At 32.4% G+C, this 24,991-nt stretch overlaps 1 protein-coding gene across 1 annotated transcript; it reads right to left on the bottom strand.

Moving 5' to 3' along the window:
* Nucleotides 1-5,564: 5,564 nt before the first annotated feature.
* LOC115978739 lies at nucleotides 5,565-6,976 on the bottom strand. The gene has a single exon (XM_031100596.1). It carries the CDS (start codon nucleotides 6,797-6,799, stop codon nucleotides 5,834-5,836), a length of 966 nt encoding a protein of 321 aa, XP_030956456.1. The 5' UTR covers nucleotides 6,800-6,976; the 3' UTR covers nucleotides 5,565-5,833.
* Nucleotides 6,977-24,991: the final 18,015 nt, after the last annotated feature.

Raw genomic sequence — 24,991 nt, 5'->3', positions numbered from 1 at the left:
TTCCCCATAGGCTTGAGTCCGAGGACTTGCAATGCTTGGTTCTGTCCAAAACCTATTTTTTCCACATCCAGGTAGTTTGGTTTCCCCATAGGCTTGAGTCGTGGACCATGCAATGCCTTGGTTTCTGTCCAAAACCTAGTTTTCCACATCCAGGTAGTTGGTTTCCCCATAGGCCGAGGACTTGCAATGCCCGTGCCATTGAGTCCGCTATGCAATGCCTTGGTTCTGTCCAAAACCTAGTTTTCCACATCCAGGTAGTTGGTTTCCCCATAGGCTTGAGTCCGTGGACCATGCAATGCCTTGGTTCTGTCCAAAACCTAGTTTTCCACATCCAGGTAGTTGGTTTCCCCATAGGCTTGAGTCCGAGGACTATGCAATGCCTTGGTTCTGTCCAAAATCTAGTTTTCTCTTGGTGTGGGATCTTGGCTTTAGGGGAGTTAGCTTCTCAGCCAAGCCCCTAGAGTTTATCCATACGATTAACGCTACCAGGTGCCTAGTTTGCTCTTTACGGGGGACCTTGGCTTTAAGGGAGTTAGCTCCTCAGCCAAGCCCCTAATCAAGAAACGTAGCCCCTAGCAGAACTTTATACTAGAACTCTATAACCAACAGTTAGAAATAACAAAGAAACTCTATCGACCCACCTCCTATACCAGCACACAAGCCTTTCCCACAGACGGCGCCAATTGTAAGGACACGATTCGTGGCCCAAACAATATCATTTGTAGAGCGTGGATTTGAAAGGTTAGGCCTTAGTCACCAGGCGGTGGGTTTTTCGGGGTGTTCATATATAGTTATGTTTCCTTCACCCCTGGAGTTTTTCTCCTGGAGGTGGGCTGGGAGGCTCTGGATTTTGGCCATTTTTCCCAGCCCCTTGGTTGGTGCACCTTCCTTTTTATTATATAGTCCGTCTTGGTTGATCCTGACCCTCCACTTGTAAGTCAGGCAGGAGCTTATTTCTGTATCCATCCCATCAACCGTCCCGTCTAACTTTCTATTAGTTGCATGGATCGAAGTTTACACCGTCCAAACGTCTTTTCTCATTAATCAGTTCTGGGTATTGGCAGGTGCATTTACTGAAGAGGGGACGCATTTTCCTTAGTCCAATTTCACACCCTGCTTCCCTATGGGCTCCATTCCGTTCACATCCCCTTGAGGGGGCTGTTTGGGGATTGCCTCCACCATGATGTTGGTCTTCCCATTGAAACTCTGGAATGCCGAGGACAGGGTAAGTTCTCAGCCGTTCCCCTTGCTACCCCGGCCATTGATCATTCGTCCTCGGCAAGATACCTCCTCGGCACGGGCCCTAGGCCCAGATAGAGTTTGGGCCGGATTGCAGACCTCTCAGACCCACAGTACTCAAACCCAATCCTACACTAGGATTACAAGCTAGTTTTTTTAATGCATTAAATCTTTGATGTACCATTACTGCGCTATATCATGCTTCATGCGTTGGCTCCATCATGTGCTGTTATTAAATGCAGGGCGTAAAAGTTGCAAAGGACCATAAAAAAAATATTGTGAGGAGGGAAATAAATATTATTTGAATCCTTTTTTTTTTTTTTTGACAGTGAAATATGATTTGAATCCTAAAAGAATGAAAAAAAAAAAAAAAAAAAAAAAATTTATTGTGAGGAGTGAAATAAAGATGGCCTACGGCATGCCGACATTGCATTAATGGCTAAATTAAATGTGTACAATAGATAGTAACTAGATTCTGACCGAGTGATATGAAATAAAAATAAATTGTTTTCCCAAAGAAGATTTGGAGAAAAAACCTTTGCCATGATCTCCGAATCATTACAAGCTCAAAATATGAAATTATAATGGAGATGAGGTTATAGGTTAAAACATATCATGTTTATCCAAAATAAAAATATAAAGGGGGTAAAACAAAGGTTGGAAGAAATTAACACCCTTAATGAAATATTCTAAATTTTTATAAAAATCTCTTTACAAAAACTTAATAATGGTTAGCGAAAAAATTAATTGATAAATTTAGAATAAAAATGCAAAATTTAGCAAGCACCAAAACACTTGTAATGACAAATCTTTCCATAACCCGTTGGAAAAAAAAAATACTAAGCAAAATTCACACTTAATATTTTAGAATGCATCCCCCTCAAAAAAAAAAAAAAAAATTAAATGCACTTTAATTAAATTTTAAAACAATGAATTTTAATTATGAAATAAAATAATATTGGAAACATGCCCTTAAGGCTTAACCAAATGGCGGGTTAATACACAATATTTTTAGTATTAATTTAAGGGTAAAATACTATTTTAGTCCCTAAATTTTACCAAAAGTTTGATTTTCATTTTTAAACTTTAAGAAGTTCATTTTTCATCCCTAAACTATTAAAAAGTTCATCTTTTGTTTCTATACTATTAAAAATGTTTTATTTATATCCTTAAATTTACGAAAATTTTATTTTTCATCCTTAAACTATTGAAAAAAGTTCTTTTTTCATTCATATTTTTGTCTCTAAACTATTAAAAAAATTCTTTACAAAGTTTAGGAATGAAAAAAATAAATTTTTAATGTTTAGGGATAAAAACAAATTTTTGACAAAGTTTAAGGACCAAAATAGTATTTTACCCTTAATTTAATAAAGTTTGATCAATTAGATGTCTAGGGGGAAAAATATTTTTTCCCTTCAAATTTGAGGTGAAGGGTCATTTCCTTAAATCTCAAGGAAGATGAGTATAATTACCACAAAAAAAAAAAAAAAATAAAAATAAAACTAATGGTAGCTTTGGACATCCAAGTGCTTCAAGGGCTAGATTTTTTATACGTGCTCATTTGGATAACTGTAACCTCAACTATTTTAAATGCTGAATTATAGGCCGTAAAAGAAGCTTTATTACTATTCTAATTCTTGAAATTGATTCTATCCAAGTGTTAAGGTTTATGAGTATAAGGCAAGACATAGGTACAATACTTAGGTGTTGTTCTTTAAGTTCCATTCTTAAAATTTTGCCATGTGAATTTTTTCTCATAGGTTGGAAATGTATTTTTTAGTTAAGTAGCTACATGGTTGAATCTGAAGAGGATAACTTAAAGAACAGTACTGTACGGCACTGGGATATCTAGGCCCATTTGGGCCTTGAGCCCTAACCTAACGGTATGGCCCATACTGCCTCTAGGCCCAGGCCTCGGGCCACCTTAAGTCCTATTGGGCAAATGATCTTCATCAGTACATACCACGCTACGTCACCTAGATCACGCCCGGTGAACCACTTCCCGAGCAAAAAGACAACTGCCCGAGGGTACATCTCTCGGCTGCCCGACAGTGCCTCATGGCATACCGCTACCAAGCAACTCTACTAAGGGGGGAACCAATTCCAAGGTCACTAGAACCACACCCCACTCCCACCTAAACACCCACTTAGGGTTAACGACATTGGACCTCCCTTGCCACTAACCATGAAAGTAATCATAACTCCCCACTAATTACTAGGCTATAAATAGGAGAAGCTAAAGATGATAGAGGGGGAGAGAGAAAAAAGGAGGCTCACAAGGAAACCGAGAACAAAGAGAGCAAGGAAGAATAAAGCCAGCACAGTAGTAGGATAGAGAGAGGAAAACAGTTCAAAGGGAAAGGTAGCTCTGTTGGGTCTCTGTATTGAGAACGACCTAAAGTAGGAAATCCTAAGCCCACTTTACAAATAAGTTGTAAGCCCAAGTGAGGTTCAGCACATTAGCCTCATTCTTGGCGCGCACAAGTACCAAAGGTATTGTACCTAGGTTTTGCCCATGAGTATATATGCTTCTATTTCTTGGTGCGCACAAGTACCAAAGGTATTGTACCTAGGTTTTGTCCATGAGTATATATGCTTCTATTTCTTGGTGTATGACTGTAAGAATATCCTCCCTAAACAATATGAGACCAATAAATGTGTTGATAAAGTAACCATTATGCTTTGGACAGATGTGGAAGACTAAAGGCAATCATTAACAAGAAATGGTTATTAAGTTGGAGAAGTGATAACTTGTCTCACATTCCCTTAAAAGTTACCATGACATTTGAGTGGAGTTTGTAGTGTGCTTTTATGTTAAAACTCCTTTCCATCTCCTTTGTATGTGTGTGTATGTTTCTAAAAAAGGGTAATTGTTTCAATTACTTAAGAAATTGTGTTATGTATTGTATAACTTGCCCTATACTCCCATAAAAGTTATTATGGTTTTTGAGTGGAGTTTATGGTATACTTTTGTGTTAGAATTTCTTTTTCTCTTCCTTGTGTGAGTTTGTTTGTTTCTCCACCAAAAAAAAAAAAAAAATGGAGAATCGATGGAAGTAGGTTAACCTTCTTAGTGATAAGAACTATGAATAAATAATCCTAGTTTTTAGGAAGTGATTATTGATAAGACTTGTCAATAAATAATCCTATGGTTCGTTTGGATTAAGGGGGAGGGAGGGGGAGTAGAGTAGAGTAGAGTAGAGTAGAGTGGATTTAGCTCAAAATTAGCATATTTTCAGCCAATTCCCCTACACTCCCTCTCCTTCCCCCCTCCATCCAAACAGGCCCCAAGTCTTTAGGAAGTGATATGTGAAAGGATTAGATTGTTGCTTAATCAGTTTGTTACTCCTACAAATTCCCTTTTGCTTGTGGTTATGGTGTTACGCAAAAGAAAATAATGAATAAAGGAAATTGAACAAAATTAAACCAACCACTTTCTTTTTATATTCATCTTAAACTCAATGAAACTATTGTCCTGTCTCATTGCTTAAAGGAAAAAGTTTTGACCCAAATATGTTTGAAACTATTTTACTTGAACGTGCTATATGAAAATTGAAGACACTATCCATGCATGGTTTTAGTTACACAACTTTTGTAATGAGTTATGTGATTTGTTTAAATAATACAATTTTATAATTTTATAATTTACCACATAATTGGTTGAAAATGATAGCTCCAAATAATTTTGGAGTCAAACTTTGTATTTTCAAAAAAGCTATTTAGGTTTCATACTAAGTCGCACGACTAATTCAAAAAATTATATGACTAAAAATACATATAAATGATCTCTTTAATCGTTACACATATTACAGATAGCTCCAAACCAATTTGAGCTAAACTTTTTTTCTAGAGAAAAGATAATGATTTTTTCAATAATTTTGGGATGCTCATCAACTATCTATGAGTAGAAATTTTTTATTTTTATTTTTTCCAGAAAAGTCTAAAAAAAATTATCAAAGTTTGGGCACTTTGGATTATGTAATTTAACCTTTAATCATATTTATAATGCTTATTTGTGTGACAAAAAAAACTAAAAACTAGTTTATTTTCAAAGTTATTATTGCAAAAAAATGAAATAGAATCAAAAAGCAATGTACTCCTATGGGCTATTATTAATATCTGTAGTAGACTAGTAGTAGCAAGGGAAAAAAATTACATACTGGCAGTCTGGCGTTGAATAAAATATTCAAAATCTAGAGGTAAATGAAATTGTGTTCTACTTTAACAGTTAAAACTACAAATAGTTTGAATTGTATTCATTTGGTCATTATTTGATACTGCAAAAATAATTGTACTTTCTCAATCAGACTTTGTCAATCAGAGACTTCTCAAGTGGCTGACAATGAGAAATGAGCCGACATATGAATTACATTTCTGGCATCCACAACAATGACAAAAATCTAAAATACAATTAAAAAGAACACCAAGCTATTATTATTGATGTTTATACACAAAATATTCTAAGTTAATAAGTAATAACCACACTTCTATTATCTGCTAATAACATTTACATTAATTAATTAATAAATAAATAAATAATTAACCCAAAATAAGTAAAATCTCCAAACTCCAAAAGAAAAAAACTAAGTACTTCTTAGAAAGGATGAACATTCCTGCTTAACCCATTGACATTAGTGAAAAACCCAACCAAGTCTTGCCTATACGGCAAATAAGATTTTCTCTTATCTCCTTCTCTCTTGGCTCTACTTGACACGTAATGTTTTTCATGTGCTGACAACGACGCCGTTTTCACTTTCCCCTTTGCTTTTGCTTCCTTCACCGCCACCACCACGGGCGGCTTCTTGTCGTTTTGCTCGACTTTCTTGTCGTTTTTCTTAGCCGTTTCGTTACGCGACTTGTCGTTCGCAGCCGACGAAGAAGAAGAAGAAGGAGAAGAATGGTTGAGAAAAACGAACGCGTCTTTGCCGTCACTGTTGCTTCGATGAACCAAATCTCTGAACCTCCATAGCTTCGAGAACCCAGTAGAGTTGCTCTTCTTGCAAAGCTCCGGCGATGCCTCCACCGCCTTTCCTCCGCCGGAGGCGGCGCCGGACCACTCACAGTACGTTTCGGCTGGGACACTTTCAAGCTCGTCGGATTCCGAAGCCGATTCCGACCCATCTCGCTCCTCCACAAACAGCTTCCTCAACGGTGGCCGGAGACTCAAAGAATCGACCTTAGACTTCAAATCTCCGTCGTAACCGCCACCGAACAAAAGATCTCGGTTAAATATCGGAAATATCGGCCGGATCTGACCGTTAACGAAAACATCGTCCGCCGATATCGGCGACCCATCAGGATTCGTACAAGAAAACGAGAACTCTTCCTCTTCTTCATTTTCTTCTTCTTCTTCTTCTTCTACGTGTTCTTTCTCTTCTTCATCTTCAAGTTTCGGCTGCTTCTTCTCATTCTCATCCGAAATATCGGGTATGAAGCTTACTTCATTTTCCGGCACCTCAAAAACGCCGAGCTTGTTAAAATCTCCGCCACCCTTAGCGGCGGCGACATCAGAGTACAATTGAAAACTAGGAGACAACGATAAAACCGAACCCTCAACCATTTTTCTCTTCCTTTTGTTTTTTGAAATCAATGAGGTAAAAAAAGAGAGACTAGGATGTTATTTATAAGAGCTGTTAAGGAATTGGTTGGGAGGGTTTTAATAAAAGAGATGGTTGGTGAAGGTTGGAAATGGAAGACAAGTACGAAGTCTTTTTATGTGTGAACTGGGGATTTTATATTATTATTGTTATTACTTTTTTTTGTTTGCTGAGGAAGTATCTGAGGAAAGTTAATAAAGCGAAGAGAGAGAGAGAGAGAGAGAGAGAGAGAAACGCGTGAGTTACTTTTTTGACGAGCTTAACGAAACATCGAGGACAGGTGTTACTTTTTTGACGGTCGTTTTTATTGCTGTTTGTTGTTTTGGAGCTTTTATGGCTCGGTGCCTAGGAGACACGTGTTCACACTACACACTCGCACGGTGATTTTTTTTTTTAAATGCATCGACACGTGTTAGATATTAGTTTGGATTCTAGAAAATTAAAAAATAAAATAAAATTAGAAATTTTGTGCAATATGATTTAGCTACGTGTGCGATGATGAGTTTGGATTTAGATTTTTTTAATAATAAAAAATATAAATTATTTGTTTGGGGGTTACTCATTATTACTGCATTATGTATTTGGTGACGTCGAAGGGCTTAAAAGTTGGGGCTGATAGATCACTATTTGAAGGAAGAAGGGTGGGTGGGTTTGACTTGGGCTTGGCGGTCAAGTTCAATGAGGTTTTTTTATTTTTTATTTTTTTATTTAATTAAGTTCAATGAATGTTTCAAAGGGTCAGAAAAAGGATTTTGTTTTTCATGTTAGCCAATCGGATTTCAGATTCAAACATTGAGATGGATATAGCTCATGGGTGATGTAAGGATTATTTGTTTGTGTCATAGAACGTGTGAATTGTCAGTGTGAGTGTGAATGTAATTTTCTTTTCCAACAAGTCTAGAAAAACAATTTTTCTTTATTATAATCTTACTTATAATTCTTGAAGATATAGATATGTTGTGATTCTTGTCAATGTGATTATACTAATAGAAACAACGTGAGTAACAAGAATCATTCTAGTACCACAAATTATTTTCACAATTTTTTGTAAAAAAATTGATATGATAGACGGTGAATAATTGTTTATCAATTTATACATAAATTCATCATTTTTTACATTCTGCTTTATCAAATTTGTGGCTAATAAATTGTGATAATGTATTTTTTCGAATAACAGAGATGGCCTACTTTACAATACAATTTGCCGCATCATCAATAATTATTGAAATAGTTACAAAAAATTATTGGGTCACTAAGCTGAGCTAATGGAACTCGCGAGTTGTGACTTGTATGACAAGCTTGATGACTAGTGGGGTGATGTAAGGGCTAACTATTATATGCAAGTAATGGAGTTTGTGACTTGCATGGAAAGATTCATTTTGTTTTGGATTAGGAGAACATGTAGGAAGTTCATAGGAATGTCATTGTTCACTCACTCATAATCATAGACTGTTAAGAGGTAAGGGGGGCATTTGTGTCAAAATACAATTAGAAACTTCTTGGAGGTTGGTTAGGGATTAGACATAAAACGAACCAAGAGGAAAAAAAAAAACATGTGCGTAAAAGCTCATTATCATCTATTGTCAATTTATCACATGACTCACATCTACAAATATGGAAGGCGGCCTTGCCTAATTTTTTGGTCACAATTTGGAACAGAGACCTTTTTACAAATTCAATGTTCAATCCCTCTCGATGAAGATACTATTTGATTGATTGGTTTGAAAGATTGGACCAACACACATGATTCAAGTGAGGAAATGAGTGGTTTTAGATTTTGTGATTTGATCACTGTACAATAGTTCATGTATTGAATAATTATTTAATAGCTCAAATAAATTTATAATAACTAATAAATTTTTAATGAAAAAATCTTCAAAATTTTTATATAATTTTTAAATAGGCAAAACTTAGGTACAATACTTAAGTATTGTTATTTAAATTCTCCTCTTAAAATTCAACTATATGGTTGTACTTAATTAGAAATACACTTCAATCCCACAAGAAACAAAAAATCACATGACTGAATTTTAAGTGGAGAATTTAAGATATGGCACCTAAATACTGTATTTAAGTTTTTTATTTTTCAAATCATATATAATTTATTGAATTTAAAAATAAATTCAAGTATGAAAATGGTAGTGGATAATGCATAAGAAAAATATATATGCTATTGATTGATTGAATATTTTTTTTCATGCTTGCTTTATATATTAGTATAAAATTTCACATACCGAATTAAATTTTAATCTATTATTTTCTCATTTAAAATTGTGCCTATATCAAATATGGAGACCTTGGATTATAGAAGTCTTAGAATCATTATGTTTTAAAAGAAAGACTTATGTTAAGGGTGCCCTGAGACTAGGGTTGTCCAGCAGTTCAATGACCCACCAAAACCAACCGGGTCCGACTGACTCGAAGCCTAGTGGGTGGACCAGGTCTTTCTCTAACAAAAATCGATTATTCAATTTGGGTAATGGGTTAAGGTATTAAAAACCCATATGAATCAACCCGATTGCCTAGATTTTTAAACAAAAATTCACATGGGTTCTTTTAGTTTCAGAAAATTCTCTCTCTCTCTTTCTCTCTCCCAAATCCCTAACCCTAGCCTCCTTGCTGCCACCGCTGCCAAGTTGGGAGCTATTTTCACCCGTAACCCTAGCCTCCTTAGTCCTTACTGCCGAAATCACCCAGATTGCCTGATTGCCGCTGTTGCACACTCCATCCTAAGTTGATTGACTTGATTCTCAAACTTCACAAGCCTTTGATCTACTTGAAATCTCTTCTTGAGACTCTGATCCTGTGCAATCTGTTGTGGGTTAGTAAAAAAGTGTTTAAAAAAAAAAATTTGTACTAATCTTTTGGTGGTGGTGAGGGAGGGAGTGGTGGTGGTGGTGGTGGTGGTGTCAGTTTAGTCTTCTCTGTCCTTTTCATTTTAATCTCATATATCTAGGTTTTTGGTTTTGTTTTAGTCTCATTTTTGGTTTCATTTGTCTCATAGATTTGGGTTTTTTTGTTTGGGTTTTGATTTATTTTTTGGTTTCGTTTTAGTCTCTTAGATTTAGGGTTTTGGTTTGGTTATGATTTCTACGTTATTGAGCTTTAGACCCAAAATCACCTGACAAGTCCAACCCACTCAACCAATGACCCGTGCCAATGAGTTCAACCCAAACATTCGATTGGACATGGGTCAAATTTCCATTCACCTGATTCAATCAAGTTGAGTGTGGGTCAGTCCTAAACCTGATCTAACCTAACTCGTGGACAGCCCTACCTGAGACATTTATTAAGGAAACATTGATTATGTTTCACTTTCACCTGTATTGGAAACTAGCATAAAGATAAGAAAATTGACTAAAATATAGATTTTTGATTGAAATTGATTCAACTACCTATAAAGAGTAACTCGATTACATTGGATTTATTAGAGCATTTGTTAATCAGACTCTAAAATAAATAGCATCTCTAATTGATCATTTGTTACAATATCCCAAAACTTCCACACACATCAAAATGCACATATCTCCATGAAATCATGCCAAAAATGACTTCAACTGCCACCACAATTAAGGTTGTTGGCTTGTCATCATTGAGAACAATGTCACCATTTCAACTGATAAGTTAAACTAGGTTAAGAATCCTCTTTGTTACAAGATTTCTTCTTCATACTATCTTATAGAGTAGGATCCTATGATCATGAACAAATGTTACCTTGGATCGCAACTCTCTAATTCTAATTGTTATGTTCTGAAGCAAAAATATCCACAAGGAAGTTTGTACTCACGTAATAATTCCAATTATTCATATGATTGGATCACTGGTGAAAGCGAAAATTTGTAACAAATTAGGGCATCCCATTAGTAAGAAGCAAAAATGATTACAAAAGTGGAAATTAGCCATGTTAAAATTACTTTATTGGGAGGTTTGTTTGATACCCAAAGACTGCTCAAAACAATAATTGGACTAGCGGGTAATGTTGAGGTGAATTGAAAAAGTTTGGATAGTGTCGAGCTCAAATGTTGGCTAGTTAAGCATCTTATAGTAAGAGAAATAATTTTGAAGTGTAATAATACTTGTTATTGCGAACTACTACAATAAATGGGAATGAGATCAAGTGCAATACCTTATACCTGATGCAATTCACCCACTTTCTTTCACAAAATTTTTTACATTTTTTAATTTTTAACTTTAACTTTTTAAATTTCTTTTAATACCCTAGGTATTGCATCTGATTTGAATCCCAGTAAATGATGCCATTGGTAATATTGAAGTACGGGTGGCAGTGGATGGAATCGTTGGACAAATCACAAGAGCATCGCAAAATAATTGCAGAGATATATTTTTCGTGTTGACATTTTGGCAAGTTGGCACGGACGGATATGGTATTGAATATGTATCTGTAAATATGTTCCCTCTGTAGCTCGACCATGAACCAGTATTGAATAATTTGAATCCATGGTCTATTCCGACTGCTTGATAAATATAATGGGATGGTCATTCATTGTTGTCTAGATTCAAATTCTGACTCAAAATTCAAATTATTTTTGACAAGGAAGGTGTCTTTAGACCAATTATTCATTGACAGATTTATTATATATATTTATTTACACCTCATGTTTACAGATTATTTTATATCTTCCCATTTCAATTTAATTTCAAAATGCATTACAGTTTTCTAGAAGCTTGATTATCAAACTCTCTAGCCTGTTTTTTTTCAAAGAAAAAAAAAAGTAGCCGGCTCAAATGATGAGAATTTTAAATCTTGAAATTTATAGATTCTTGGAAGTTTAAAATTATAAGAATTAAACATGTTAATAATTTTTGGCCATTATTGATAATATTTTATGTGTTTAAAAAAACCTGGGATATTGATAAAATAACCTTTAATTTCTAAACCTAATTCCAATTAATAGTTGGTCTCATGTCTTATAAAAAATAAAAATAAAAAGAAGTGCAAAATTGAATTTAAATTTAACATCAATTGATGATGTAGTTGGACCCCATACTCGTGGGACATTCATCTAATCTCATGTGAGAGGGTGAATACATGTAGCTAAAACATGATAGATTTCTCTTTGTGATCGTTGAGTTCAGTGCCAAGCTAACTTGTTGAGTATACTATATACCATTTAGTTAGTAATTTTTTGTTTGAGTATGATATAATTTTTTTTTTTCTTTTTTTGATGATGTGAAACCAAGACAAGCTCTTCTTAGATAGTAAATCATAGATATACCCCAGTCATTGTTGTTAAAACCGTGTATCAAGTAATCTGGGAAAACTCTAAGTAAGAAGCAAATCTGGGAATGACCAGGTTACAACACATTCCAAGTCTCCAATCACTAGGCTATGCCTAATAATTTTTTGTTTTTTGTTTTTGATAGATAAAATAGAATTATCATTTCATATTTGATTAACTAATTATCCTAAGATTTATAACATATAATTCTTGAAAGTTATGAACAAACACTATTGTTAATTGTGCTACTCAAATCCCTTAGGACTTAAGGATGTAAAATACTTGCTGATTAAGCCAAAATAACCTAACACTTTCCTACCAAATCACCAAGCACAGAACGAGTCAATATTTTTAAGGCTAATCGTTGACAAATCTATCACTTTTTGGTGACAGAAGCAATGACTTTTTTGGAGTTTTGGTACACTTCAAATTGCTACCTTGTAGCCAAAGCCTAATTAATGCACACCGAGCCACTTAAAAAGAATTCCAGCCCACGCCTTCGTTCTACGACCAAATTCGGCTTAGCAGATCATTGACCAAAAACAACCTTCAAAACCGCATTGATGAGCAGGAAGAACCTTCCAAATCTTTGGAAATGGATCAAATTCGTGCAATGGAGTCAATATCATGCAAACAAATTCAAAATAATATCGTTGACTACAAATTAATGATTTTATTATCCAGTAAAATAAGATATATTTATTATTTTTTACCTCTTTCAAAAATAAAGTCAAATTATATGCAAATATCAAAAGAAAGACATAATCATTTTGGATTTATATGTGCAAAATGCACGCAACCAATAAAGAATCCATGTGTGTGTTCTCTTTTATGAAAACATTTAATAATTATAATATGGGAAAAGAAAAAGGATGTCTTAAGAGATAAGGATATTAGTTTGGGAAATATTTTTAGAAAACTTTTATAAAAAAATAAAAAAATTAAAAATTATTTTTTTTTTCTGACAACTTTATATATTTTCCACAAAAGATATATCAAAATATTTCTAAAATGGTTTATTAAAAAATGCCTTAAGAGAACCTTGCGGATCTTATAATATTCATTAGATATCTATTACCTTAGTGTAAACAAAACTCAAAGTAAATCAATGAAAGTAAAGTCAAGGTTGGAAAAGAAGGTTCTCCTCTAAACTTGTTGCAAATGAGTTGTTCTGGTTACAAGTTGTGTTCTTCAATTATTCATGCTTGCAGATCTTATAATATTCTAGATATCTATTAATTCATTGCATTTTTCACTGAGTTAAGAGTATTAGTTTAGGAAATATTTTTAAAAAATTTTTATGAAAAAAAAAAAAAACTGATTTTTTTTGACAACTTTTTTTTTTTTTTCATGAAAAAGGCATCAAATTTTTTCTAAAATGATTTGTAAGGACACGGTTCGTAACGAACCGTAACAGTGTTGGGTTCGCACGTGAAATGGCCCAAACAACATCATTTGTAGAGCGTGGGTTTAAAAGGCTAGGCCTTGGTCGCCAAGCGGTGGGTTTTTCGTGGTGTTCATACATGGTTAAGTCGTCTTCGCCTTAGGAGTCTTTCTCCTGGAGGCAGGCTGGGAGGCTCTGGTTTTTGGCCATTTTTCCCTGCCTCTTCTCTAGATTACTTACTTTTCCTTTTATACTAGCCTGTGTTCACTGTCCTTCGTCCACGTGTAGGGTCAAACTTTCCAAGACTGATACTTGTCCCATCAGCCCATACCCAAAGTCGTTGGGGGTGGTTGTAAAAGCCGAAAAATACGGCTCTGTCAGGTGCAGAGTATTGAATGGCAGTAAGGGCAGCTTTCCCTGGATATTTTAGATTTTCTTTCAAGCTTAGTCCTATACCGTTTTTGCCCCTCTTTCCGGTGGGACTTTGGGTCTGCCGAGGACTGAACTGTCCTCGACTGTATCCTAAGGCTATCTTGTACTTTATATTATTGAGCTTGGGCCATAGCCCTCCTCGGCTTGGGCTTTTGGACTCCCCACGAGTAAATGGGCCTGACCCGTTAACTATTGGGCCCCACATGATTTATTTAAAAATTCCCTAAGAGCTATAATCATCAAAATTATTCATGCTTGTGGATCTTATAATATTCTAGATATCCATTAACTCATTGTATTTTTCAATCAGTTAAAAGTATTAGTTTAGAAAGTAAAAAAAAAAAAGGTTTAAGAAATATGTTAAAAACTTTTTATAATAAATTAAAATTAAATTAAAAAAATTAAATTATTTGATGACTTTCTATATTTTTTATAAAAGAAATATCAAAATATTTCTAAAATGATTTATTAAAAAAGCATTTTATATTATATCTGTTACCCTAGTGTAAACTAAACTCAAATTAAGTAAATCAATGAAAGTAAAGTCAAAGTTGGAGAAGAAGGTTCTCTTCTAAACTGGCTGCAAATGAGTTGTTTTGATTACAAGTTGTGTTTTTCAATTATCAATGCTAGTGTCGGTGAGACCGGATTGTCCTAATATCATTGTCAATGTTTGGGTTTGTATCTTAATTATTTGAGGCATTTATTAGAGTTCGTGTGACTTGGACTTTTGCTTCAAGATTAATTGGTTCCTTCATTTTCATTAATTATTGTTAGTGTCGAGGTCTTTGGGATCATTAATTTGAGACTTGTTAAAATCAAGCACCGCCTCTCTCTCATTCTCTAGAAAATTCTCCTGCATTCCGGAAATTTTTCCGTGATGCTCTTTTCAGATTTCTCTATAAGATATCTCTAGAAACTTCTAGAACTTCTCACACAGTCTCTCTCTCTTTCTAGAAATTTTTCTCTAATTCCGGACATTTCTCTCTTGCTCTCTTTCCGGAATTATCTCTAAAATAGTTTTCATGTTTTCTTTAGAAGCTTCCCTACACTAGTGAATTTCAACCACAAATTTATAAGGTGTCTAGAAGGTTAGAGAAATGTATTAATTTAATGCCGATAAAAAGGAAAAAGCTAGAAGCTTCAATTTGGTTTCCTAACCAACATACATCTGGTATAAATAGATGTAATGAGGTGAGTGAGAGACTTGTGAAGTTAAGTGTGTCATAAAGCACCAAATGAGAGATGTGTGAAGTTGTATGAGGTGGTGAAGTGTGTGCCATAGGTAGCAAGTGTGTAGAGTGAAATAGAGTCAAGAGCTAGTGTGTCTAGGTGTCTAGAAGTGAGGTGTGTGCAAGTGCATTTGGTGAGTAAGTGCCATGTTTGTAGTGCACTAGTGTCAGTGTATAGGAGTCAAGCATTAGTGCTTGTAAAGTGTTGTAATTTAAAGAGTCAAGTTTTAAATAAAAGCTCTCTTGTTTAGTCTTTATTCAACAATTTAGTGTTAGAGTTTCTGCTAACTCAACAAGACTTTAGTTTATAGTAATATTTAGTTATCTACCAACTTGGGGAGCTAGGATGCCCTACCCTTATTTACTTGTTTGTTGTTTTCCAAAGTGGACCTTACTTTATCTTATCATTCAAATAAAAAATGGTTGTTATAAGAATTACTAGTGACATGTATATCTTCACCTAGTGCATTCAATCAAGGGCCCCTTGTTTATTGAAATTTGATGAGTGTTTACTACAAGCAAATTATTTTCTACAGTTTGACAAACATTTTTAAAAGCAAATGAAATCGTGATTCATGACTTGAAATCATAATCCTAGTTTCTATTTGAAGTGTGTATAAAACTATGTAAAATTATTTGCGTGCAACAAATTTGGTCACTGTTTATTTTTTTATATTGGTCTAGTTAATGTTTGTCCTTAAGAAATACATTAACTATCGATTTTAGAAAAAAAATTTATATTAAGAATTGAAAAATATTGTTAAAAAGTTAGTCACTTTTTCATTTTTTTTCATAAAAGATGTTCTAAAATGATTTATTAATGCACATACATGAGTAAAACCCTTCATATATAGGTTATGAAGGGTTTTGATTTAGGTTATGACCTAAATACTAAATAGGTGATGAAAAAACCTATGATCGATGTAGGTTATGACCTATCAAGTATGAACTATGGAAACGAGGATTTTGATTTTATTATTAATATATATCAGGCAGCCGGTGTAGAATATAAACAGTTGAGAGTGGATAAACTCAAAGGTGTCACTCTCAGTTGAGCTGGGATCCATATATAGACTATAAGTGCCCAGTAGGATCGCTCTAGCTATTTAGCATTTTCTTATGCCGAATATCTGCCCCAACAAATATATATTCCATCAATGGCTCGAGGCCTTTTTGTCTCACTTTAATTCTTGATTGGTTTTATTCTTGTTTCCTTTTGATTTTTGATTGGATCACTTTAAGATGATTTTCTATTGGGACGTGTTCGTGTTATTGTTGTTGCTTGCTAATAGAATACAATTGTGCTTTCTTTCTTTTTTGGTCTTTTTGAAAAAAAAAAAAAAAAATCCTTATTTCCCCAGTTTGTTACAGTATTTTTGGTTATATATAGTAAATGGCATGGTGTCGCCCCATCACCAACAAAAGGTATCTTAGGCAACACTCGTCTTTGTTGGACCAAAACAAAAATTTCAAAACAGTTATATTTGCAAGTTTTTAATTCTTCTTATTTGGATATCCATCATTGAAGTTGTTTTTCATATCTTTCTTAGGGTGCATTTGTTTCCAATAGTTTTGTTTGCATTTGTTTCTTTGCGTTTTTTTTTTTTTTTCGGCTAGTCCATGGTACTGTTCATGGACCAGAGCCAAGTGTTAAAAATGGGTGAACAGTAATTTGTAGCAATAAAAAATATTTTGTTACAGTGTTTTCAGTAATAAATTTTCAGTTTTCAGCAAAATAAGTGGTATTCAAACACACATTTAGGTGCGGTTTGGATAGTTGAAACATAGAGCGTTTTTGTGTTTGCGTTTCAGCCTTCTTTATTATTTTTTTTTATTTTAGCGCATGAACAGTAACCCACACTGTTTATGCATGTGGATTACACTATGCATGAGACATTGTGTACTATTCATGCATTGTTCACGGACCCACGACCACTTTATTAAAAAATATATATTAAAAATGGATCTCATGGTACTATTTACACATTTAAAAATTATTTTGCTATAATATTTTCAATTTTCAGTTTTTAATTTTCAACTATATTCAAATAGACCCTTAATATTTGAAGGAAGGGTTTTAAAGTTAATAGTTCTTGGGGTGACGAACACTTTTCCATGAGAACGTGATAGTTCTTACAGCTTAATGTTATTTTTAATTAGGTGAGATGAAGTGAGCTAAAGATGTGTTTTTTGAGGTGTGACAAAATAAGGTATCTCTTGTCTCATAACATTAAATGTTAATTTAATAGTTAATATATATTCTGATATTTATTATTTTATACTCTACTAATAATAGGATTTTCTTGAGTTTTATAATTTTGCGTATCAAAATATTTTCACACAAAATCTAAAATCACATATCTTTAGTTTAATTTTATTCCCTACAAAAGATGAATAAATGTAAAAAAAGTCATTTAGCATTCATCAAACTTACCGAAATTGACTTATTAATTCTAATTCTAATTGTCATGTTCCGAAGCAAAAATATCCAGAAGGAAGTTTGTACTCAATGTAATAATTCCAATTATTCATATGATTGGATCACTGGCGAAAGCGAAATTTTGTAACAAATTAGGGCATCCCATTAGTAAGAAGCAAAAATGATTACAAAAGTGGAAATTAGCCATGTTAAAATTACTTTATAGGGAGGTTTGTTTGATATCCAAAGACTGCTCAAAACAATAACTGAACTAGTGGGTAACGTCGAGGTGAATCGAAAAAGTTTAGATAGTGTCAAGCTCAAATGTGGGCTAGTTAAGCGTCTTATAGTAAGAGAAATAATTTTGAAGTGTAGTAATACTTGTTACTGCAAATTACTACAGTAAATGATGCCATTGGTAACATTGAAGTACGGGTGGCAGTGGATGGAGTCGCTGGACAAATCACAAGAGGATCGCAAAATAATTGCAGAGATTTTTCGTGTTGACATTTTGGCAAGTTGGCACGGACGCATATGGCATTGAATATGTATCTGTAAATATGTTCCCTTTGAATCCATGGTCTATTCAGACTGCTTGATAAATATAATCATGGGATGGTCATTCATTGTTGTCTAGATTCAAATTCTGACTCAAAATTCAAATTATTTTTGACAAGGAAGGTGTCTTTAGACCAATTGATTCGTTGACAGATTTATTATATATATTTACACCTCGTGTTTATAGATTATTTTATATCTTCCCATTCCAATCTAATTTCAAAATGCATTATAGTTTTCTAGAAGCTTGATTATCATACCCTCTACCCTGTTTTCTTTTAAAATAATATATTAAAAAAAAAAATCGTTTAAACAACAATTTTTAGTTTTTTTTGGAAATACGTGTAAGTAAAAAAGTATGTGAAAATATGTGTAATGTTGTTTAAAAACTGAAAACATATTTTTAAACACATGTACCAAACAGACTCTTAAATCTTGAAATTCATAAATTCTTGGAAGTTTAAAATTATAAGAATTAAACAAGTTAATAATTTTTGGCCATTATTGATAATATTTTATGTGTTTTAAATAACCTTGGGTATTGATAAAATAACCTTTATTTTCTAAACCTAATTCCAATAGGCAATGGTTGGTCTCATGTCTTATAAAAAATAAAAATAAAAAGAAGTGCAAAATTGAATTTAAATTTAACATCAACTAATGATGTAGTTGGACCCCATTCTTGTGGGACGCTCATCTAACCCCATGTGATAGGGTGGATACATGTAGCTAAAACATGAGAGATTTTCTTGTTGTGATAGTTGAGTTCAATGCCAAGTTAACTTGTTGAGTATACTATATACCATTTAGTTAGTAATTTTTTGTTCGAGTGCGATATATATATATATATATATATTTTTTTTTTTCATTTTTTTGATGATGTGACACCAAGGCAAGCTCTTCTTGGGGAGTAAATCATAGATATACCCTACTTACTATTGTTAAAACTGTGTATCAGGTAATTCGAGGAAACTCTAAGTAGGAATCGTATCTAGAAATGACTAGGCTACAACACATTCCAAGTTTCCAATCACTAAGCTACGCCTAATAATATATATATTGGATAGATAAAATAGAATTATCGTTTCATTTTTAATTAACTAATTATCCTAAGATTTATAACATATGACATAATCTATGTGAGAATTATAATTCCCGCCATTCATGTGAATTTTTTAAGAATTCTTGAAAGTTATGGAAACACTATTGTTAATTGTGCTACTCAAATCCCTTAAGACTTAAGGATGTAAAATACTTGCTGATTAAGCCAAAATAACCTTAACACTTTCCAACCAAATCACCAAGCACAGAACGAGTCAATATTTTTAAGGCTAATCGTTGACAAATCTATCACTTTTTGGTGATAGAAGCAATGACTCTTTTGGAGTTTTGGTACACTTCAAATTGCTACCTTGTAGCCAAAGCCTAATTAATGCACACCGAGCCACTTAAAAAGAATTCCAGCCCACGCTTTCGTTCTACGACCAAATTCGGCTTAGCAGATCATTGACCAACAACAACCTTCAAAACCTCATTGATGACCAAGAAGAACCTTCCAAATCTTTGGAAATGGATCAAACTCGTGCAATGGAGTCAATATCATACAAACAAATTCAAAATAATATCGTTGACTACAAATTAATGATTTTATTATCCAGTGAAATAATATTTATTTATTACTTTTTACCTCTTTCAAAAATAAAGTCAAATTATATGCAAATATCAAAAGAAAGACACACATAATCATTTTGGATTTATATGTGCAAAACGCACGCAACCAATAAAGAATAGATGTGTGTGTTCTCTTTTATGAAAACATTTAATATATATATATATATATATATAATAAGTGAAGTTAAGAGAAACTCAAATTAAAATTTCAATTTAGAGTTTTAATTTTGCGTTATGTATCCTAAATTATTTATTTTGAAAGAATTTTATTTCTTAATTTTAGAATCAAATGTGAGACCATATCATAAATATTCATACAAATGAGTTATTAAGTACAAAAATCAAAGAGTTTAGAATAAATGAATAGTTAAAAAAAAAAAAAAAAAAAAAGTGCTTCACAATAATGAATAAATAAATAAACATGGACAATTTACATTTTATATCTAATAATATCCTTACAAAAATTTTTAAAGAGTTAAAAAAAATATAAAAATGACTATCAATAGTATTTAAATTATATATATAGGAATTATATTATGCATTTTATTGTATATCTTTAAGTGTATCCATGCATATGCATGGGGTTACATGCTAGTAATTATAATATGAGAAAAGTAAAAAGATGCCCTAAGAGATAAGGCTATTAGTTTAGGAAATATTTTTAGTTTAGGAAATATTACTTGCATGGAGTATTTTTTTTTTTTTGACAACTTTGTATATTTTCCACGAAAGATATATCAAAATATTTCTAAAATGGTTTATTAAAAAATGCCTTAAGAGAACCTTGTGGATCTTATAATATTCATTAGATATCTATTACCTTAGTGTAAACAAAACTCAAAGTAAATCAATGAAAGTAAAGTCAAAGTTGGAAAAGAAGGTCCTCCTCTAAACTTGTTGCAAATGAGTTGTTCTGGTTAAAAGTTGTGCTCTTCAATTATTCATGCTTGCGGATCTTATAATATTCCAAATATCTATTAACTCATTGTGTTTTTCAATGAGTTAAGAGTATTAGTTTAGGAAATATTTTTAAAAACTTTTTATGAAAAAAAAAAAAAACTGATTTTTTGGACAACTTTTTTATATTTTTCATGAAAGAGATATGAAAGTATTTCTAAAATGGTTTATTTAAAAATTCCCTAAGTGAACCTTGCGGATCTTATAATATTTATTAGATATCTATTACCTTAGTGTAAACAGAACTCAAAATAAATCAATGAAAGTAAAGTCGAAGTTGGAAAATAAGTTTCTCCTCTAAACTTGCTGCAAATGAGTTGTTCTAGCTACAAGTTGTGTTTTTCAATTATTCATGCTTGCGGATCTTATAATATTCTAGATATCTATTAACTCATTGTATTTTTCAATGAGTTAAAAGTATTAGTTTAGAAAGTAAAAATATATATATATTAGTTTAAGAAATATTTTAAAAAACTTCTTATAATAAATTAAAATAAAATAAAAAATTTTAATTTATTTGACAACTTTTTTTATATTTTTCATGAAAGAGATATCAAAATATTTCTAAAATGGTTTATTTAAAATTCCCTATGTTAACCTTGCGGATCTTATAATATTTATTAGATATCTATTACCTTAGTGCAAACAGAACTCAAAATAAATCAATGAAAGTAAAGTCAAAGTTGGAAAAGAAGGTTCTCCTCTAAACTTGTTGCAAATGAGTTGTTCTGGTTACAAGTTGTGTTCTTCAATTATTCATGCTTGCAGATCTTATAATATTCTAGATATCTATTAACTCATTGTGTTTTTCAATGAGTTAGGAGTATTAGTTTAGGAAATATTTTTAAAAACTTTTTATGAAAAAAAAACTGATTTTTTTGACTATTTTTTTTTATATATATTTTTCATGAAAAAGACATCAAAATATTTCTAAAATGGTTTATTTAAAAATTGCCTTAGAGAACCTTGCGGATCTTATAATATTCGTTAGATATCTATTACCTTAGTGTAAACAAAACTCAAAATAAATCAATGAAAGTAAAGTCAAAGTTGGAAAAGAAGGTTCTCCTCTAAACTTGCTGCAAATGAGCTGTTCTAGTTACAAGTTGTGTTTTTCAATTATTCATGCTTGTGGATCTTATATATAATATTCTAGATATCTATTAACTCATTGTATTTTTCAATGAGTTAAAAGTTTAAGAAATATTTTTAAAAACTTTTTATAATAAATTAAAATAAAATAAAAAATTAATTTATTTGATGACTTTTTATATTTTTTTATAAAAGAAATATTAAAATATTTCTAAAATGGTTTATTAAAAAATTCCCTAAGAGCATTTTATACTATATCTGTTACCTTAGTGTAAACTAAACTCAAATTAAGTAAATCAATGAAAGTAAAGTCAAAGTTGGAAAAGAAGGTTCTCTTCTAAACTTGCTGCAAATGATCAGTTGTTTTGATTACAAGCTGTGTTTTTCAATTATCCATGCTTAGTGTCGGTGAGACCGGGTTGTCCTAATATCATTGTTAATGTTGGGTTTGTATCTAAATAATTTGGGGCATTTATTAGAATTCGTGTGACTTGGACTTTTGCTTCAAGCAGATTGGTTCCTTCATTTTCATTAATTATTGTTAGTGTCAAGGTCTGGGGATCATTAATTTGAGACTTTAGTTTATACTGATATTTAGTTATCTACCAACTTGGGGACCTAGGATGCCCTATCCTTATTTACTTGTTTGTTGTTTTCCAAAGTGGACGCTACTTTATCTTATCATTCAAATAAAAAATGGTTGTTATAAGAATTACTAGTGACATGTATATCTTCATCTAGTGCATCCGATCAAGGGCCCCTTGTTGTTTATTGAAATTTGAAGAGTGTTTACTACAAACAAATTATTTTCTACAGTTTGACACACATTTTTAAAAGCAAATGAAATCGTGATTCATGACTTGAAATTACAATCCTAGTTGCTATTTGAGGTGTGTATAAAACTGTGTAAAATTATTTGCGTGCAACAAATTTGGTCATTGTTTATTTTTTTATATCGGTATAGTTAATGTTTGCTCTTAAGAAATACATTAACTATCGATTTTAGGAAATTTTTTTATATAGAGAATTGAAAAAAACTATTAAAAAGTTAGTTACTTTTTCATTTTTTCATAAAAGATTTTTTAAAATGATTTATTAATGCCGGTGTAGAGAATAAACAGTTGGGAGTGGATAAACTCAAAGGTGTCACTCTCAGTTGAGCTGGGATCCATATATATATAGACTATAAGTGCCCAGTAGAATCGCTCTATAAGCATTTTTATGCCGAATATGTGCCCAACCAATATATATTCCATCAATGGTTCGAGGCCTTTTTGTCTCACTTTAATTATTGATTGGTTTTATTCTTGTTTCCTTTTGATTTTTGATTGGATCACTTTAAGATGATTTTCTATTGGGACGTGTTCGTGTTATTGTTGTTGCTTGCTAATAGAATACAATTGTGCCTTTTTTTTTTTTTTTTTTGTGGTCTTTTTGAAAAAAAAAATTTCTTATTTCCCCAGTTTGTTACAGTATTTTTTGTTATGTATAATAGGTGGCATGTTGTCGCCCCAGCACCAACAAAAGGTATCTTAAGCAACATTCGTCTTTATTGGACCGGAACAATGTTATATGCACCAAAACAAAAATTTCAAAACAGTTATATTTGCAAGTTTTTAATTCTTCTTATTTGGATTCATCACTGAAGTTGTTTTTCATATCTTTCTTAGTATTTGAAGAAAAGGTTTTATAGTTAGTGGTTCATGGGTCAATGGACACTTTTCTATGAGAATGCGATAGTTCTTACAACTTAATATTCTCTTTGATTAGGTGAAAGGAAGTGAGCTTAAGATACGTTCTCTCAGGTGTGACAAATTAAGGTCTCTCTTGTCTCGTAACATTAAATATTAATTTGATAGTTAATAACATATTTTGATATTTATACTCTACTAATAACAGGATTTTCCTGAGTTTTATCATTTTGCGTATCAAAATATTTTCACACAAAATCTAAAATCACATATATTTAGTTTAATTTTATTTCCTACAAAAGACGAAAAAGTGTAACAAAAGTCATTTAGCATTCTTCAAACTTACCGAAATTGACTCCACCGAAAACCCACTACCCACCTAATCTTCATCAATATTCTCCCTCCGAATTAAAAGAAAGAAAAACGATTATATATATTTGTATTCAAATGTCTGCTTTCTATTTGTTATTAGGTAATGATTTGATTGATTGGTTAAAGATTTCTTTGAAACACTAGTTGATGCGAGACAGAATGTGACCAAGTTAATTTTCGATCAAAACATCCACCCGAGTGGAGGTATAGGTGTGTGAGTGTGTCATTATTTGAACAATTTGGTTGTAATCGACTGAACACCAAACACTTTACTCGGATTGGCGTCTGCGTCTCGAGTCCCATTACAATGGAAAATTGTAGCCACATCTCAATCATCAGATGGGTTTATTTGAAAGCTATGTCTGTGGGTTTATTTTAAATGTGCACTCAAAAAATTAATTGAAGTGATCACGTTGTAACTTGTACGCCTGTATCTGAGGCCACGTTGTAACGGGCATGTGTTATTGTAAAAGGCCCGAATTTCTTCAGAGCTTGGACTAAGTCCATCCCAACATTTAAACCCAAAGTGCATGGCTGAAGCCTTTACGATCCTTTGTTCGTTCACTTATTCTACTGGGCTAAAAAAATTGGGAATCCAATTGTAGAATTTTTTTTTTCTTATGCGCAATCAATTAAATAATTTTCGGATAAAGTTTTCATCCAACTATCTAAATGAGCATTAGCATCAGATTTCATTTTCTCAGAAAAAGTTTTCTAAAATGATTCATTAATATACGTTAGTAAAATCCTACATATATACGAAATGAATTCAGGTTACACCTGGTATAACTCTAAATCGTTACATATTTTCTAAATCATTGGATTTAAGTAGATCTAACGGTAAAAAAAAAAAAAAAAAAAAACCTTATTAATGTTAATATTTTGATTGATCTCATTTATTATTCCTTGTTTATGACATTCTATATTTATCTCTAAACTCAAAAAAAGTGTATACGCACTTTTCTATCTCTCCCTTTCTCTCTTTCTCCTTCACTGCTCTTCCACCTCCATGGCCGGGTCAACGGTAGGAAAAAAAAAAAGCCACAACAGCCAAATATATTTGTAGCTACATGTTTAAATTAACCTTGATGAGGGGGAACTTTGATT

The sequence above is a fragment of the Quercus lobata genome, chromosome 3 (assembly GCF_001633185.2).
Source record: "Quercus lobata isolate SW786 chromosome 3, ValleyOak3.0 Primary Assembly, whole genome shotgun sequence".
Taxonomy (NCBI): Eukaryota; Viridiplantae; Streptophyta; class Magnoliopsida; order Fagales; family Fagaceae; genus Quercus; species Quercus lobata.
The sequence above is the reverse complement of the archived record's forward strand: the minus strand, read 5'-3'. Positions and strand labels throughout refer to the sequence as shown.

What these genes read in the sequence shown, in the direction of transcription:
- LOC115978739 (XM_031100596.1), bottom strand. Translation starts at nt 6,799, where the DNA reads ATGGTTGAGGGTTCGGTTTTATCGTTGTCTCCTAGTTTTCAATTGTAC.